The following is a 19,767-nucleotide window of genomic DNA, read 5'->3' on the forward strand; positions in this document are numbered from 1 at the left end:
AAGGCGGCCCGGACGGGCCCATCCCGCGGCGCCAAGGGGGAAAGAGAGCGTGTCCGCCAGCACTACAGCGCCCGTGCGGCCAACCAGTAAAGGAAGCGGGCTTCGTGGCCGAGCCCCGGTATATCCACAACTTCCTCTCCCGGGGAAAGTGCCGCGGGTTCACCCAGCCTCGCTCCCGTCGCGGTCCTCACGGGCCTCCGTGCCCCGGGCGCAGGACAGAATGTGCGATCCAGGGGCGGAGCCTGCAGGCGGCGGGAACTGCAGTTGGTAGTTTTGAATGCGCCTCGGCGGGCACCGCTGCTGAGGGGACTGCTGGACATGTGGGTCGGTAAGACAGCCCTGGAGGCCTGAGATCGTGCCGGAGGGTGGTGAGAGCCTCGGGTAAGCCAGACCCCAGACCTCCAGGGAGCCTCTTCTGCGACTGCCGCACGTCCGAAGGCCCTGGTTTGGCTCTGGGTCTTGGGCAGGAGGTGGGGCCTTTGGATTGGGCTGAGGTAGAAGAGGGCGGGTGACCTCACTTCCGCCCGCAGTGGGGCGGGGCCTTGCGTAAAGCGCAAATCTGCTTTCAAGCCGCGCTGAGGTCACGTGGCGGAAGACGCTGCGTTCAGTTGTGGGTTTCTAAGGTGCTTGGGATTGAGATTTTGTTTTGGTGTTTAGTTCCCCTTCGCTTCCGTCGTTTTTGTTCACGCAATCTCTCGTTTCACACGTATGCCCTCTACTGCAGCAGTGCATGTGTACAGAAATGTTACTTAGGATCTTTTTCTGGTCTATTTATTCAACAAATACACCTTAAGTACCTGCTCTATTGTCGAACACTATGCGAAAAGCACTAGGAAGTAGACAAATTTTAAAGGTCGTCACGAGGAAAGTGTGTTAAAGGATTTTCTAATTTTGCTGGTGAGATTGTGTGATCTTTTTGCCAGACTTCTTTAGAATGGCATTCTGCAAAATTGACCTCTAAGAATCATCTGATGTGCTCCTTAAAAAATGTTAAATCTCCAACCTTACTTACATGTGCCCTACTCCAATTCCATTTAGTGGACCCCAGGTATCTTCATTTTTAAGAACCCTCCCAAGTGTTCCTAATAGGGGAAGCTGGTTTGATATTTCACTAACTGTTGAACCCTAATCCTTCCCAGGTTGTATCTCAGGCATGTTGCTTAGGGATAGTGTCTAGTTATTTGTTTCACAAGTATTTATCCGGTACATGTGAGAAGGTTCTTGGACTGACTTGAATTACTGAATGGACAGAAGCTGTTGTGCATTTTAATGTTATAGCTATGAATAAATAGGCATAGTGCCCTGGAGAATAATAAAATATCATAGGTACAATAAAACAATATGGTTAATTTCAGATAGTACTGTAAAGACAATCAGCAATGGAAATGGGGAAATAATTTTGATTGGGTCCTCAGAACAAGTCTGCGGATAAACCATCCAAGCTGAGACCTGATATTGTGATATGGATCTCAGATGTCCCCCAAAGGTCCACATACTAAAGGCTTGGTTGCCAGCCTAAGGCACTGTTGGCAGGTGGTGAAATCTTCAGGAGCTGAGGCCTGGGGACTTCAAGGAAATTGGGCTGAGGTAGAAGAGGGTGGGAACTCCTGAAAGCAAGTTAGGTCATTGGGGGGTGTGTCTTTACTGGGGGACTAGGATCCAGACACTCTCCCTCTCCATTTGCTTCCCAGCCTCCATGAGATGAAAAGATCTCTGCCAGACACTCCATGATGTCCTGTGTTATCCCAGGCCCAGAGCCACGTGCCAAGCCCATGGAATGAAACCGTGAGCCAAAATTAATCTTTGCTTTTTATAAGTTGTTTATTTCAGGTATTTGTTACAGCAGAAGGAAGCTAACATACCTGAATGACAACAGGAAATCCCATGAATATGAGTGAATACAAAAAGAATCTTCTGGGCAGGGATAATTGCAGGTACAATGGCACATCACCAGAGGGGTCATTCTGTCTTGTAGGAACTAAGAGGCCAGTGTAGCTGGAACTCAGAAAGCTAAGAAAGCAAGGACCAGACAATATAGGACCTTAGAGATCATGGTGAACATTCTAGTCTTGACCTTAATGGAGGGTGGTCCTCTATCTAGGCAAGTCAACAAGTTAGACTCTTGTTTTCATGGTCCTAATTCTGTCCACACTGTTCCTTGAAGTCCATAGGCCTCAGGACTTTTGCATTTGTTCTTCTCTCATCCTAGAAGGCTCTTCCACTGCATGACTCACTCCCTGTCCTCCAAGGATTGCCTCAAATGTCATCACCTCTATATGGCCTAATTTTCTCTTTACTCACACCTCACTATTCTATTTTCTCCAGAGAATTTTCCTCTTTTAACATATTTTGTGATTTTCCTGTTGTCTCTGTGCTCAATAGAATGGATGTTCCATGGGTGTTTTTTTTCCTGGCTAAAAATATAACTATCCCAATACTGAGAAATTCCTACCATACAGTGCTCAGAAATGGGTTACATGAGTCAGTGAATGAAAGAATGATTTACATATCTTTTCTATTAAAGGATCAGAGTACTCTAGCCAAGAAAGGAGCAATAGTGCTTTCTTAGTCTCTTTTGTGTTGCCATAACAAAATATCTGAGACTGCCTACTTAATAAAACAGAGAGGTATGTTTAGCTCACAGTTTAGAGATTGAAAGTCCACCATAGGGTAGCATCTGGTGAGAGCTACTTGGCTGCATCACAGCATGGTGGAAGGCTTCAAGGCAGCATGTATTAGAGGAAAGCAACACATACAGAAGAGAGATCAGATGGCTAGAGAAGCAGCAAGAGAGCAAGTGGGGAAAGTCAGACTCACTTTAGAACAACACACTCTCAAGGGAACTCATCCAGTCTGAGACCTGACCTGCTGCCATGAGAAGACATTAATCATTTCTGAAGATGTTGGCCCAGTGACCAATGTACCTTACATTAGGCCTCCACCTCTTGAAGATTCACCAACTCTCATTACTATTACATTGGGGATCAAACTTGCAGGATATGAACCTGTGGGGAAGAAACCTATTTCTATAAAACTCTAAGGTATATTTAAATGCCTTTTTAAAAAAATGTTAAATCCTTTGTTTGCAGAGTGGCTAAAAGGGGGAAAACATTTGGATATTTGAGCTCCAAAGCAAAATCCTAGCTAGAAATATGATACTGAAAAACTCACGGTTTAGTTAAACTTCAATATTTGATTGGTACTTTGTTGTGCTCTTTTTGTTTCTGTTTTGTTGAAGTACCAAAGAGATGGATGAGACTGTTGCTGAATTTATCAGGAGGACCATCTTGAAAATCCCCATGAATGAAATGATGACAATCTTAAAAGCCTGGGATTTTTTATCTGAAAACCAACTTCAGACCATAAACTTCCGGCAGAGAAAGGAATGTCTGGTTCAGGACTTGGTTGGGCTGTGTGAGGTAACAGTGTTTAAAAATCAGACTCAGGGCAGGGGCTGCAGCTTAACCATGTAGCACTTGGCTGACCTGCAGGAAAAAAGGCTCAGCTTGAACAGCAGCATGCTGCTCCTTTCTTTCTTCCTTCCCTTAGAGTTGAAGAAACTGATTTTAAAACTTAAAAAGAATATTTACAAATCATTAAGAAAGATTTATTATTTTGAAGCATAACTCTCCAAGGCCAGAAATAAAGGGAGACCACAGGAGATAAGAGTGTCAACAAAATTTAGGATGCTGGAAAACAGAACAACAATATGAAAAATGAAAAGGTATTAGATCTAATGGATTCAGCAGTATATAAAAATTAATCAATATGTAAAAATTAATTGCCAAGAACTTTTAAAGTATTATTGATCAGTTTAAAAAGAGTAATTCTGTGAGGAAGGGATAATCTTTTCAATAAATGGTGCTGCAGTAGTTGTATATTCATATATTTAAAAGAAAAAGGAGTGAAGTTCTTTATATATATATTTGTGTATATATACACAAATACATATACACTTCGAAATGGATCTAAGACCTGAACGTAATACCTAAAATCTTAAAACATGTAGTAGAAAACAGGAGAAAAGTCTTTGTGTTATTAGACTAGTCAAAGATTTCTTAGGTACAATGCCAGAAACATAATTCAAAAAGAAAAAAAGTTGACAGACTACATGTTCCCAAAATTAATGACTTTTTCTTTGAATAGTATTGTTAAAAGAACTAAAGACAAGCCCACAGACTGATGGAAACTATTTTTCAAATCATCTGATAAAAGTCTGTATCTACAGCATATAAAAAAATTCTGAAAACTCCAGCTGGGTGAGTAGCTCAGTGTTAGAGTACTTCTCCTCGCATCCATGAGGCCCTAGGTTTAGTCCCCAGCACTGCAGGAATAAAAAATTTCTCAGGACTCCATAATAAGAAAATGACCCAGTTTTTTAAATGGGCAAAAGATACTGTCCCATGAAGACTCATGGATGGCAAATGAGCATATGAAAAGATGTGCAAAGTCATTAATCTTTAGAAAAATGAAATTTACAACCCCAAAAATATCCCAACATATTGGAATTGCTAGAGTTTAAGGTTGATCATACCTCTATTGGTAGCTGATATGTGGAGGAACTAGAACTGTCACACTGCTGGTGGGAGTACAAATGGTACAGCCACCATGGAAATCAGTTTGGAAGTTTCTTTAAAAGTTAAAGTGAATGTATACCATGGATTCAGCCATTCCATTCCTAGGCATTTATTTACTCAAGAGAAATGAAAACATGATCACACAAATAGATGTACATTTATATAGCAGTGTTCATAATAGCCAAAATCTGGAAACAATTCAGATGTTCATCAGCAGATAAATAGATGAACAAATGATGATCAATCTATACAGCAGAATACTAAGCAGTAAAAAAGAAATGAATCATTCATAGATGAACAAATATGGTTAGGTATCAAATCATTATGCTGAATAAAAGCAGCCAGACAAAGCTGGGCACAGTGGCACACACCTGTAATCCCAGCTAGTCAGGAGGATGGAACAGGAGCATCACAAATTTGAAACTAGCATGGGCAACTTAGTGAGACAAAGAATAAACAGAGCTGGGCATGGAATCTAGTGGTGGAGCCACTGGACTCGATCCCCAGTAACACTCAGACGAGTACAGACATGTTAGAACTGGAGTCCATATGGAACTCCAGAAAATGCAAACAGATGTATGATGGCAAAGCAGATCAGTGGTGGTCTTAACCAGGGGTGGGAGTGAGAGGTGAGGACTGAGAAGGGTGGAAGGGGAGGATAAGAAAGATAACAAGAAAAGGGGCAAGGGGAGTAAAATATATATATCAGGGATTGGTGGATGTGTTTTCTGTCCAAATTGTGATGACATTTTTATGGGTATATTCATAAGTCCAAATTTACAAATTTTAAGCTTAAATATGTGCAGCTTAGTGTTATGTTAATTATACCTTAATAAAGTTGATTTTTAAAAATCCATGACACCAAAAATAAACGAACAAAAAGTTAAAAGTGATAGGGAGAGGGTAGAGTTGTAGCTCAGTGATAGAGTGTTTTCCCAGCACGTGTGAGGCACTAGGTTCGATCCCCAGCACTATATACAAATAAATAAAAAATAAAGGCGTTGTGTCCATCTCCAACTGAAAATATGTATTTTTTTTTTAAAAAGTGATAGAGGATAAATTCTGGGAGAATAGCTGTTAAGTGCCTGGACTACAACCAGAATCAGGTTTGACTGTTGGTGAACAGGAGAAAGTGGATGAGAGACAGGTGGTCAGTGGAGTGCGGAGGGCATGCTAAGTCTGTTCTAACCTGTCCTAAAGTGTGCTTTAAGTGGGTAGCACCAAGCCTGTCTCATTTCCTAACTGTTTATCCTCTTTTCCAGGAGAAGAGTGCGAGTGTAAACGATGCAGCCCTTTTAGACATCATTTGTAAGTTTTGATGATTTGTATTTACTCAGCCAGTTTTATCAGAGGCAACTGTGTACACATGGATGCAAATTCTAGAGTCAAGGGAACCTGGTGTCCAGTCCTAGCTCTGCCACTTACTTGTCTCGTACCCTTTTCCAAGTTGTATCACTTCTCTAAACCTCGACTTCTAAGTAAATGGAGCTGAGTAGTACCTACTTCAAGGACTGTTGTGAGAAATCAGTGAGAATGTGTGGATTCCTGGCACAGAAACTGGCACATCATAAGCAAAAAATATTTGTTGGGCTTTATATTATTGTAGAATTTGAAAATACATTTTTTGAGAATTTGTTATTACAATGTAGCTTCTCACCTTTCTGCCCTTCTATTTCTTGGATTTTGTTTTGAGAAATATGTTTTTGGTTTTGGTTTTGACTTTTTATCAATGTGAGGCCAAGAACGTGGACCACAGGGCCATATTCCTTGGGTTGGCTTCATGGCTCCATCACTGCCTCTCTGTGAGCACGGGGTTGGGGGTGGGGGTGGGGTGGGGGGAAGTGGCTAACATTCTGTGTCTCAGTATTTCTACTTGACAAATCTGAATAGCAATGATAATATCACATAAGGTTGTAGTGAGCATTGCAAATAAGAGAGTGCACGACAAGTATTTAGAACAGGGCCTGGTATTTACTGGTTAGTTCTATGACAGAGAAGTGTATCATATGTCATCTTTATTAACACTTTGCTCCAACTTTAACATAACTGAATGTATTTAGAGTACTTGACTCTGATTTTATTTGTCTCATTTCCAACAGTTGGATTCTAAGCCACAAATGTGTATCCACATAGTTCCCTTTTCTCGTTCATTTATTTAAATATTAAGCACTTACTGTGTACCAAGAAGTATGCTAGGCAGTGGTCAGCAGAACGGGTGACACTTCCTTAGATGCTGTAGTCAGTTAAAGAGAGGTTAAACAATTCACCAAAATACGTACTAGGTTTATGAGAGCACAGTGGGGCCCACTGTTCTGTAGGGGTTTAGGGAAACTTCCTGAGGTAACACTTTTTAAGCTGTGATCCAAAGGATGAGTTAGCACTAACCAGGCAAAGGTGAGAAGGGAGGTTAAAGAGCAAGAGGGGAAAGGGTAGGAACAAGAGAGAGGATACCTAGGAGCAGAGAGAAGGTAGGTAGTAAAAGCTCAGTGCTGCAGGAGAAGGGTCCAGCTGGGCTCAAGGGTTCAGGGAGGGGAGTCTGTTAATAAAAATTGAGAGGCCTTTGGAAAGATTTTAGTCTGTATCCTAATAATGCAAAGTCTTTGAAGGATTATGAGCAGGAAAGAAGTAGTTACAGCACAGAGACTAGAGAGGATGGAGAGGGCCTGTGGGAGTCTTTTGGAGAGGTACAAATGAGAGGATTGTGGCCTGGGTGAAGTGGTAGGGAGGCGACAGAGGGTTTGGTGGGGCAAGGAATACTAGGATTCAAACTGATGGGGCTTTCAGGCAGCCTGAGGGGAGCGAGTAGAAGCTTGTGAGACTAGAGGAGAAGCCTAGAAGTTTCACCCGCAGGTGGATAACATTTATCACAGAAGCCAAGGACTAGTCTAGCCTGTGTTCTCTTTCAATAAGAAATATTTTCCTTTGTATTTAAGTCCTTGCCATTCATTTCATGAACCTTTAGATACTGTTGTTAATGGCATTAACAAAGAATTTTTATTCCTATTGTTACACCCACCTTATTTAGAGACCAACTAGCAGACCATCTCTATTGTGAACCACAGGACCAAAGAAGAGTGTACTAGAAGAAAAAAGACCTTAGGGTGCTATCTCTTGAGCAGGCATTACAGTGTGCCTGTTTACCCTTGCTTTAGACAAAAGCAGGTCATCAGTGGGAATTGTTAGGCCCATTTTCATAATGGGAGGGGAAGGCGGGCAAGGGGATATCCAGGCACCAAAAGAGAATCGATGTTGAACCCAAGAAAAGGGGAGAAAAGCAAGTGCCAGAAGCAGTGTAAGGTGGGGCCCGGGAGTGCTGGTGCCTGCACTCCTCTGTGTGGGATGGAGGAAGCCTGGTCTGGGTTGACACAGGGAGGTCAGTGCAGGGGTGGTCTAGGGCTGAACATGCTAACTTTCTAGGTCATTTCCCAAGTTTGCACTCCTAAAGAATACCTTGGCACATTCATCCCTTCTCAGATGCACACGGAAGGCTTTATGCCCCAGCGCTTAGATCTAGGACTAGAGTGTGAATGAGGCCCTCATTTCCATGAGAATCTAGCTGGGTAGACAGGTAGTATATAAATGAGTGCCTGAATATGTAATATCAGGTAGTATGAGTGCCTTGGAAGGAACAAGACAGAGTGAGTTCCTTCCTCTGTCACACAGAAATTCTGGAGTGGATTTGTGTGGGTATAATAAATGCTCTAAGAATAAGTGATGGAACTGAACTGTATTATCTAGGTTGGTTTGAATTGATAATTAGGATTTGTTTGTTTAAATTAAATTTAATTGGGCTGGGGATGTGGCTCAAGGAGTAATGTACTCACCTGGCATGCGCGGGGCACTGGGTTCAATCCTCAGCACCACATAAAAATAAAGATGTTGAGTCCACCGAAAACTGAAAAATAAGTATTAAAAATTCTCTCTCTCTCGCTCTTAAAAAAATTAAATTTAATCCATATAAAGTTTATTTTGGATAAGAATCACTCAACTTGTGAATTACAATTTTTTTCCTTCAGTTATATTATTGAAAATATGTATTTATAAGCACATTAGTTCAAAGTCCTAAGATAAAATATAAATAAGCCCTTCTTTTCTCAGATACTCAAGTACATCGGCACCAAAAAGTTTGGGATGTTTTTCAGATGAATAAAGAACCAGGTAATATTTTCTATTTTAAATTGAACATTTGGGTTTGATAGCTTGACAATTTAAGATGAACAGCAGTGTGACCTCTTAACTTTCTTTTGAAATGAGGAGACTGCTACACTTAACACCCGGTGGTACCATGTCACGGATAGTGGAAGCCCCTGTATGATCTGATCATTCTTGCTCTGAGTCTGCACAAGATGCTTAGCTTTGGGGTCCTTTGCAAATATTTTTTTTAATACATTGTAACTCCCTTAATTTTTCTTTTCACTTTGATAGATGAAGATGTTGACCTTTTTGACATGGAACAATTCAAATGTTCATTTAAGAAAATTCTTCAGAGAGCATTAAAAAATGTAAGCATAAAATTCAGTTTAATGACATTTCTGCTACTGTCTTGGGTTTTTTATTTATTTGTAAGAAACTGAATTAGTCATGTTCCATAATGTTTTACTCTGTATCAAAGACAAACACTTTAGGTAGTTTTTAAATTCCCCTCTTCTGTGCATTCAGGGCCTGATGCTTCTTTCTCTGGAGCAGTGCCATCCAAAAGAACTACAGTGATGAAATCTTCTCTGTCACCATTGTTCAGTACAGTAGCTAGTAGCTACACAAAGCTGCTAGGCACTCGAGATATGGCTACTATGGCTGAGCAACTGAACATTTCATCTTGTGAAACTTTAATGAATTTCCTTTAAATAATCCCATGTTGGCTAATGGCTCTGTTATGGTCAGCACAACTCTGGAGCACCCTTGATTTTACAAGCATTGTTGCTTTTGTAATAGGAAGCAAAGAAGCTCTCCAGAGTTAAGACCCCCTTCTATTCTAGCTGACAGAGGTCCACTGAGCTTCCAAGGGAGCCAACCAAGGTTTGCACCTCCACACCCCAGATGGAAGAACTCCTTGTCTCCTGCACCAAGGGGATTTGGGAAAGCAGCCAGATTCAAGGGGGCAGAGTTTGCTAGCACCAGCAGCCTCCATGTAACAACTTGTTTTTCCTGTAGTAAGATCTGCAAGAGAGGAACAGAGTAGGCAAGCCATGTGTACCTGTCTCGAGTTCCTCCTTTCCAGGCTCAGCCCAAGGGGAAGTTGACTGGGGCAAGCTGATGAACTGGGGGTGGGCTATTAAATTCCAGTCCAGCTGGTAATCTTACTTCCAAGTTTATTTATCTACACCTGAAAACCAAGTAGAACTTCCTATATTCTTGTCATTTAACATTCCTTAAGTACTTTTTAGCTTCTGAGCTAAATGTGTAAGAGCCATTACTACATAGAAATCTTACTACTCAGCTTTATAGTGTGCACTAGGTCTGTGCTGTCTCATTTGTAAAATTGTCTTTATAAACCTTTATATGTGGAAGAACACTTTCGGGACAACTCCAGGAAATTATGGAAAAATTGCAATGTCGGGCTGGTATAAAGCTTAGTTGTAGAGCTTGCATGGTATGTATGAGTCCCTGGATTCTGTCCCCAGCACCACAAAACCAAGGGAAGGAAGAAGGGAAAAAATTAAAATGTCATATCCTTATTGTAGGATTTTAAGAAATATTTTCTTCCACAAGACTTTGAAAGATATAAATGTGTCTTACTAAAACAATCAAAATGTTTTCCCAAGGATTCCCAAAATACTTTCATAAGTAGGAGAAAAATTACCAGGCCTCAAAAAAAAAAAAAAAAAATCCACCCCCCCCCCCACAGGAATGGGGATTGAACCCAAAGGCACTCTACCACTGACCTACATACCCAGCCTCTTTTTCAGATTTTAAGGCAATCTCACCAAATGGCTGAGGCAGGCCTCTGATTTAATCCTCCTGCCTCATCCTCCCAAATCACTGGGACTTCAGGCATGCACCACTGCACCTGGTATCAACCTGCATGCCAAATTAGTAATATTATTTGCTCCTGAAAAACATCTGTATTTGGTGCCGCTTAAGATTTAACCAAGAAACTTAAGGAATCTTTTCTCAATAAGGTGACAATCAGCTTCAGAGATGCTGAGGAGAATGCAATCTGGATCCGAATTGCCTGGGGAACACAGTGTACAAAGCCGAACCAATACAAACCTACGTATGTGGTGCATTACCCCCAGACTCCCTACGCCTTCACCTCCTCCAAGCTGAAGAGCATTATGCCCCTTCTGGGTCAGGTATGGAACAAATTACTATTAGCTGTAATCTTCTATTATCCTCATCTCAAAGTCTGTATGGATTTAAACCACTCAATAAGCATTTGATATAAAATACTGCATTTAATTCCATTCTAAAATAAGGAGCAGAAAAGCATTTTTATCTACAAGTAGAATTGTGGCATCAGGTATTAGTTTGGAACTAAAGAAGTAATACATGCTTAATGTAAAAAACAAATACAATCAACACTAAAAAGTCTTTAAAACTTCAATACCCCCTTAATTCCCATTCATCCAAAATAACTTATTATTTTTCTATTTCATTTCAAAAGATGTTTTATTAAAAAAGCCAGGGTGGTACATGTGGTTCTATAATTTGTGTTCTAACTTAACAGAACATTTCCATTGGTTACATACAGTGATTTTTTTTTCTGACTGTACAATGTGTCTACTAAGGACCATTATTGACATTCATAATCATTTGTCTCCACATTTTGTGCATAAGAAGATTGTTGTGACCTAAGATGCAGCTTTTGTCTAGAGCATCCCACTCTTTGTGGTTCTGCATTGCATATTACGGACTTTTTCACATCTTTCCCCAAAATGAGCCATCCCTAAATTGGCCTGGCAACTGCTACTGCCCCTTTCAGCATTCATAACTACCATAGCACCTCCCATTGTTTTAGAGCTCCCACTTCATCTGGTTGGAAGGCAGCAACTCCATCATCCTGGCTGCTTCATCTCCTTGTACACCTGTGTCTGGCAGAGCTGAGTGGAGTACTACCCACTAGACTGTCATGGAACACAAAAGCCGTAGGCAATACAGGGTGTATTGCCTGTCACTTAAGATCCTTGGTGGGATGGCAGATGGACTGCTGCTTGTTTTTATTCCCTCTAACACTTAATTCTACTTCTTTACATTTGGGATTTCTTCATTCAGGATACATAGTGGACAATCATCCACTTACAGCCAGTTGAGTGCACCCTGCTACAAGTAATTTAAATATCACCCCAAAGGATAATGTTCAGGGGTGGGGTTGTGGCTCAGTGGTAGAGCGCTCACCTTGCTCATGCGAGACCCTGGGTTCGATCCTCAGGACCATATAAAAATAAATAAAATAAAGGTACTGTGTCCAACTACAACTAAAAAATAAATATCTTAAAAAAAGGATAATGTTCATTTTTACTGTGTATCTTAAGACAAACTTATCTCTACCCTCTAGGCCAGGTAAATTACCTTATTCAAGTAATTCTGTTTCAGTCTTCTAACTTGTTTTCCAAGTGACAGGAAGCTCATGTAAACTGCATTTAATATACAGCTTTTTCTTCAGTGGTTCTCCTAAAGTATATATATTTTTATTTTTGCATGAGAATCTCTTGTAGCATTGGATGACTAGTATTCTAAAACTTTTGAGTATTTTTCATTTTAAGTCTGAACAGGATAAATAGGATCACGTTTCTAAAACTGCCTGCCTGTATGAGAATCTTTAATTCCAGTGACCACATTTTTGTTTAAACTGACCAATTCTTTTCACTTTTTAGTGGAAACTGTTCACTGATTGTAGCCTCTATATTTAACCTTGACAAATATTATAAACAAGGCAACAGTAATCCTAATAGCATTGCTCATTTTCAATCCAAGGCACTGACAGTTGCTAGCAAACACCACCAGATTGTGAAAATGGATCTGAGAAGCCGACACCTGGACTCTCTCAAGGCTATTGTTTTTAAACAGTATGATCAGGTAAGCCAATCAGCAACTCCATTTTTAATGTTGAATCACATTAGAAACAGAATGAATGTGCAGGTGGGATTCCACCTGCAATAGATCACTTTATAAATTAATGAAATGGAGAACACTTTCAGTTAGTTAATGTGAACAAAAACAAAATAATTTCTCATTATCATCTTTTTATTTTTGTATAAATAAATATCATCTTTTTATTTATTGTATAAATTTATTGTATCATGTTTTATGTCACTCATTTGTTATTGGAGTCTGTTAGATCCCAGTTTCCAAATCAGCCATTCTGATTAGAATTTATTTTCTCTTTAGAGTAACTTGATGCTGTCTTTTGAAGCTAAATATATTACTCTTATGCAAAATTGAAACATAATTTTTGTTTTACCAGTTAAGGAGGTGACATGGGTTGAAATTAAAGGGAAAGCATGGATTTATCGAGTCCCACATTGATTTATTTGTTAAAATTACTTAAATATGTGGTTGTTCTTTAATGACAAAGATGGATCTGTCCTTACTCACAGGCTCTGGGATTTTCCTGTGTGTGTGGCAAATGTTTGCTGGTGTGTAGGGGGGTGGTCAATGCTCTATGTGTCTTTGAGTCCTTACAGATGTTATCTTTGTGTGTTCTCATCTGGTCTTGGTAGAAAGAAGTGATGGCTCTGCAAGTCTCTCTTTAAGGAAGAAAATCCAATGTGAAGAAGTGTAGAATTTTCTCTCCCAGCTGTCCCCCCTCCTCCCACCAAATTGATACCAATTGTTCTGTTATAACAGTTTGATTCCTAAGAAAATTCACATATTCAAATATTAATTATAAAAACAGTGGCTTCGGTAGGGAAAGAAGTGGGAGAAGAGCTTCTAGAGATTCAGACTCACAGTAGGACAGTTATTTTCACAAATGGGATCTCGGTAAATTTTATAACCCTAAAACGTCAGTGTCTCCGATTCCTTAGCTTCTGCACCAACACTGAAAATTGAGATTACAATGCATAATTTTAAACTGGGAAATAAAAAACAAAACACAGAAAGATGGAAACAAGTCAGATCATACCTGTACTTCTTCTAAATTCACTTTTATGATCACAAGTTACAGAGCTCCTCAAACAAGACAGCCAGGCTGCAGGCTCCACCAGACAATCTGCCAGCATCCTGTATTAGGGGCAGTGCTTAGCTCAGCCAGGAAGTAGCCTCAGATGTCCTTTTGTTGAAAAAAAAATAAAGATTTAGCATACATTCACATATTAAATCCAATTAATATCTGTACTTTAAGGTTTAAAATTAGATAAATATTCTTTATTTCTCCGCTCCCCCCCCCCAGACCTTTGAAAATCACAACTCTACAACGCCTCTACAGGAAAGATGCCTGGATGTAAATAGTATGTATGTTTTCATATGAAACTGAAATTTGGAAGTGCATTATTCCCTTTTCAGATTTTTGTTACTCAGTAATGACACATGTACTCAGGTTCTGATTCAGAACTATTTATTGCTTTCAGAAAAACTGAAAATTAAATATTTGTTGAAAGAAGAAAGGCAAGCTACCATATGTCTCCTTATGAATTTCCTAGAATGCTATCTAATAACAAAAATAACAGCTAACTAATAGTTGTTGAGCTTTTCTTTTGTGTCCAGCACAATACCAAGATGTTTATCTGTATTATTTCCTCAGTCTCCACAGTAGTTCCATCAAGTGCTATTCATTGGGAAACTTGGGTTTCAGAACATCTTAGTAATTCCAGGCAAAGCACATAGGTAGGAAGTGGCAGAACCAGACATAATCCCAGGCCTGAATGATTGTGAGCCCACAATCCCAGGGTACTGGTTTGAGATCAGAGTAGTGACTGTACTGATATTTTTAGATGGCCTGTGTCTCCCTAGAAAACCTGACAGAAAAGAATATGTAGCTAATAAGGTAGACCCCGAAGTTCACAAAAGTGCCTGGTGTAATATGAAGTTTTAAAAAGTGCTTACTTTACCATCTCCTATGCTATGGTGATTTACTAATAAATAGAAACAATATAGCTGTTGCAAGCCAACATGTTTATAACTTTCCAGTGGCATAGGAAGTGCTGTTGATTTCATGTTAGCAAAAAAGCAGAATGCAAAACTGTATTTTATAATCCCGGCTTCAAAAAAATACACAGACACACACACACACACACACACACACACACACACACACACACAATCTTTTTATTCATTGTGAAAAGAGCTGGGCTAAAATATTAATGGTATCTATCTCTTGTTGGTAGAATTACTGGTATTTTAATTCTCTTTAATCAGCCTGTAATTGCCAAATGTCCTACATAATCATTTATTACAATCAAGAAAATGAACAGGCAACATTATTTTAAGTTATATGAATAGCTAGGAATATAAAAGTTAGGAATATAAAGAGGATACTATAAGGATGAAGTATATTCCTAATGGCTGTTTTAATTTAAAATCCTGCACCTACAGTGGATTCAAGGATCATTCATGAAAACAAAGTAGAAAAAGAGAGAGTCCAAAGAATAACTCAAGAATCTTTTGGAGACTATCCCCAACCACAACTAGAATTTGCACAATATAAGGTAGTATGTTGCCATAAACATTACCTGCAACTTGTTGGCATTTTTTAAAGAGAAAAAAACCTTTTTAATGTGGAAAAAAACAAATTTAAATGTTTCATTTTCATTGATCACCTTAATTTTGTATAATAAATATAAGTTAAATAGATCTCTTTATTATAAGTTTCTGTGTTCATAAAGGAAACCTTTTGAAATTCTGTATTTGCCTATTCTCTTACATATTAATTCGGGTATGTATAACTGGCTCTGATCTCTATTGGGTGGACGAGGTTACACCTTCTAGCCCATCCACACCTAGAACAGTATTTGGCACATTGGTGCTCATAAATACTTGTTAAAAAAAAAAAAAAAAAAAGAAAGTGAATAAACAACTCATTATATAGCCTTGCTGGCATTACATAGTGATACTGCAAATGTAGCTTATTCGAGAAGTGTGTTGCTACCTACCACAAGGGCCAGAGAGGGGATATAGGTGTTTAATGCAAGCCCATTGCCACCATTAGGAAAACTTAAAGTTTCTATCATGATCACCCTATTCTGAGTCTATGTTCATATTCATATCACCTTCTGTGCTCCAAAAAAAAATTATTTCTATTTGGCATTCTTGCAGCTGCAAGACACACTACTGATTTTGCACATTAAAGCTGGATGTCCTTAATCCTGCTGAGTGCTCGCATTTTTTTTGCAGTTAGCAAAGTAAATGATCTCTCTCTCCATTAATTACTGTATTTCTTGATGACAATAATTAAATATATAATCCGATTTCATACTTTTACCATTCTAACTGATAATTGTCATGTATAAATATATTTACTGATAGCTTGAAACGAAGTTCAAAAGTGACTTAAATGGGGGCATCTTGGCTGAGAGGAAAGAACCCCTCCGGTGCCTAATAAAATTCTCTAGCCCACATCTTTTGGAAGCATTGAAATCCTTAGCACCAGCTGGTGAGTGATCGATTTATTTTTATTTTACAGATTAGACCAATTAACAACAGACCTGCCTTTGATTTTTCTCTTATTGAATAATATTAATGGGGGAGAAATCATAATCCACCTTCTAATCTTGACCATTTTTAAAGTGACTTACATCTTTGCTCCTGTGATTATTATAACCTTTTTCTTTTTTATTTGTATTTCAGGTATTGCAGATGCACCACTTTCTCCACTGCTCACTTGCATACCAAACAAGGGGATGAATTATTTTAAAATCAGAGACAAATAAGCTGTATAAAGTTTTGTAAACCCAGTGGCTCCTTGGTGATGGTGTACAAACATTCCAGTTAATGGCTAGATGGACAGCCTCGGGCAGTAATCTTTACTTTAGAAATTAATCCTTAGTATTGACAATGTAGAAGTGTTCCTATAATTTGGGGACTGATTCTTTCCTTCTTGTGCCTCCTCTCCCACTTTTCCTGCTAAATATAGCAGTTGTGGGCATTTGAGAGGTCACAGGATATGTATTGAGCTCTGGATTGACCTTAGTAGCACAGAATGCTCTGAAGCCAAGCATATGGCACTGTGGTTGATCCTGTTTGCCTCATATATAGTGCCCTTTTCCCCACTCCTGCCTCTATTCAATCCTAGGGAGGACTAGTTCCAATTGTTCCTTTCTAGGGATCTTCTGTTAAGCCTTGATCACTTAAAAGGAACTATACCCAACTCAGAACTTCTAGAAGAATCATAAAATTAGTCCATTCAGAGAATAGAACTGGGTCCACTAAGTTGTTACTGGAGGAAGTTACATATCCAATGACTCATTTTTAGAAAATAATTGTTTCATTATAAATATGATACTTTTCATTATGCATTTTATCATACATGTAACATCCAAACTGACCATTATAATACTTATTTGTAAATAAAGATACTGAAAAACTGGTACATCACTTTTGATGAAAATCCTTCATGACATCACTAAATAACATACTCCTTTTTTTTTTTTTTTTTGGTAGTGCTGGGGATTGAACCTGGGGTTATATGTGAGGCAAGCACTGTACCAACTGAGCTATATCCCTAGCCCCAAATAACATGCTTCGGTAATAGCATTTTAAAATCTAAATCTATTCCCTATCTTGTTCCAGAGAAGATTAATGTTACACAAACATTCTACAATAATCAAATTAAAAGCTTAGGAAATCTGGGCAGATGAGCATACAAGAAAGGAGAACAAAATATGAGTAAGCTAAGACTACTACATAAGAATGTATAAGTGACTCTCCAGTTGCAGGAAGGGTGAAAAGTTACCATGGAGTATGCCAGTAGCCAAAGGAGGAAAGAAAACACCAGTCTGTGAGTAAAGATGCTTAAAAACTGGACCATCTGTTACTTTTGATAAAAGTAAAAAAAGGTTTAATATACAGAATATAAAAACAAAGTCAGAACTAAAGGAGACTAAATAATAATACTTTATAATGTCATTTTATTTAGGACATCTTAAATGGGAGAACGTATCTTTTAGATGTAATTTAGAATTGTCAAATACTTCAGTCATCCCCAAGTGAGGCACCAAGTCTGTTGGGGCTTAATGATTCTAGTTTCCCTTTGGCCATAGTCATGGTTTAGGGCATCTTTCCCTGTGTGTGCATGCTAAGTAGGTATTCTGCCCAGTGCTTGAATGCCTGTGTTAGATCAGCAGAAGCCTAGATTCCGGGTGATTTTCCCATGGGCTCACAGCTCTCCCTGGTGCATGGTTGGAATATGTATCTACAGTCTGAACAAGAAAGACACTAATCATCTACATACAGTGGAATCTCTTGAGACTGCTTCCTCTGGCCTTCTCATACAACCTCCTGCTTACGAAAGTGACAGTACTAAGGGCTTACCCAGCTCATCAAGTTATGCACTTGATCATCACCCTTCAAATGCTGCTTGGACATAGATGCAGCAGTAAGTGCAGTCAATGACCACCACAGTCAATTGAAAGTTTTCCAAAAATGAATAAATAACTAATGCTCATTGAACACTTAGTATCAAGCACTGTGCTAAATGTCCCATTGACTTATTTTCATAATCTCATAAAGCAGACAGCATTACTAATTTTATTTTACTGAAGCAAAAGCCAGCAGTCTTAATCAGCCAGCATTCTAGACACTCTGAGGCTAATCATTTCCCCCACTCAAAGCATCCACATCATAATCCCTGGAATCCACATGTTATCCTAGGAGCCAAAGGGACTTTGCAATTGGAAGATCACCTGGATGGGCCCAATGTGACCATAAGGGTCCCCAAGAGTAAGTAGAATGTAGTGCAGCAATAGCTGCTTGCCTAGCATGCACAAGACCCTAGGTTCGACACCCAGCACCACAAAAAATGTGGGAAGAAAGAGTGGAAAAAAGAATAAAAGTCACAAGAAGAAACAACAACTGAAGAAGTCAGTGGGATGTGATGGGACAGATTCAGCTCACTGATTTTGGTGGGAGAGGAAAGGGCTATATGCCAAGGGATGCAGACTACCTCTAGAGGCTGGAAAAGGTAAGTAACCAGTCTCCCCAGAGCCTCCAAAAGGAGCCAGCCCTGCTGCCAACCTTGTTCTTGGCCAATAACACCCATTTCAGACTTCTATAGAGCTGTAAGATGTTACATTTGTTAAGATACCAATTTTGTGGTCCTTTGTGATTAGCAGTAGAAAACTTACAGATGCTAATATCTAAAAATTGGAAGTTCTTTCACACATACAACTAGCAATACCAGAGATGAATAGCAGCCACCACCCCTTTTAAAGATGTATTTCCAATTTACTGCAATCCTCACCCCCTCCCTTTTGTCTACCACCACCACACATTCCCATTTACAGGATTCCTAGTCTTTCTAGGTAGGTCTCCATGTACTGAACTACACTGTCTCCCGAAGAGAAATAGAATTTCAGCAAGCAAAATACAGTCAAGTAAATATAAATGCCTTAAAAGAATCGACCCTGCCAACTGCAATGATCATTTCATCCCGTACTTGATTTTTTTTTTTTTTTTTTTAACTTTGAGACAAGGTCTTGATAAGTTGCTGAAGCTCTCACTAATTGCTCAGGCTAGGCTCAAATTTGGAATCCTCTTGCCTCAGCCTCCTGAGTCTCTGGAATTACAGGTGTATGCCATGACACCCAGCAAGTTACTTAATTTCCCTAAGCCTAAATTTCCTTTTTGCACAATGGAGACACACCTGTTTCTGTGGTTTTGAGGACACAAATGAGATACTAAGTGGAAAGTGCAACCTTCAGAGCCTGGTTCGTGGTATGCTTCAATGAAGCACAGTAGAAATTAGGGTTACTGTCTCTCGTGCAGTTGATCTTTGGGGTTCTTGGTGATCTTTAGGAATCAGAGCTCCTGAACGCGTTGCTCTTTCTCTCCACCTGCTGCCGGAGGTCGAGGTCCTAGGAAAGCTAAGAACCAACCATCAACCGGACCAAATACTCCTTACCTGCTGGCTTCAAGCTTTCCCTCCACATCCTCCCTTGGTGTGCGCTCCCGCGGGCACGCGTTTTCCGCCACCGATAGGTGGCGCCGCGGCCGCCGTACCGGCCGGATTCTAATGAGCCCGGCAGCCCCGCCCCCTTCCGGAAGTGGCTGCGGCGGAGGCGGGGCCTGCGAGCTGGTCGGGCGCCGTGCGGGAGCC

The 19,767-nt window shown here is 39.7% G+C and overlaps 2 protein-coding genes across 6 annotated transcripts in view; both read left to right on the forward strand.

Annotated features, from left to right (window-relative positions):
- The window catches only part of Gan (gigaxonin), a 383,888-nt gene that overhangs the window by 101,514 nt on the left and 262,607 nt on the right, over nt 1-19,767 (forward strand). The gene's annotated exons all lie outside the window — the stretch shown is intronic.
- Cenpn (centromere protein N) lies at nt 249-17,048 on the forward strand. 5 transcript variants are annotated; one of them, XM_076839596.1, is made up of 12 exons: nt 249-328; nt 1,692-1,785; nt 3,239-3,419; nt 5,840-5,885; nt 8,676-8,735; nt 9,003-9,079; nt 10,697-10,870; nt 12,492-12,593; nt 13,909-13,966; nt 15,051-15,163; nt 15,981-16,107; nt 16,302-17,048. In XM_076839596.1, exons 2-12 carry the CDS (start codon nt 1,778-1,780, stop codon nt 16,382-16,384), a joined length of 1,029 nt encoding a protein of 342 aa, XP_076695711.1. In that variant the 5' UTR covers nt 249-328; nt 1,692-1,777; the 3' UTR covers nt 16,385-17,048. The 5 variants fall into 5 exon arrangements, with proteins under 5 accessions (XP_076695711.1, XP_076695710.1, XP_076695709.1 ...); XM_076839595.1 differs by having other exon boundaries at nt 260-381; XM_076839594.1 differs by lacking the exons at nt 249-328; nt 1,692-1,785 and adding an exon at nt 1,802-1,934.

Source organism: Callospermophilus lateralis, chromosome 18 (genome assembly GCF_048772815.1).
Source record: "Callospermophilus lateralis isolate mCalLat2 chromosome 18, mCalLat2.hap1, whole genome shotgun sequence".
NCBI lineage: Eukaryota > Metazoa > Chordata > Mammalia > Rodentia > Sciuridae > Callospermophilus > Callospermophilus lateralis.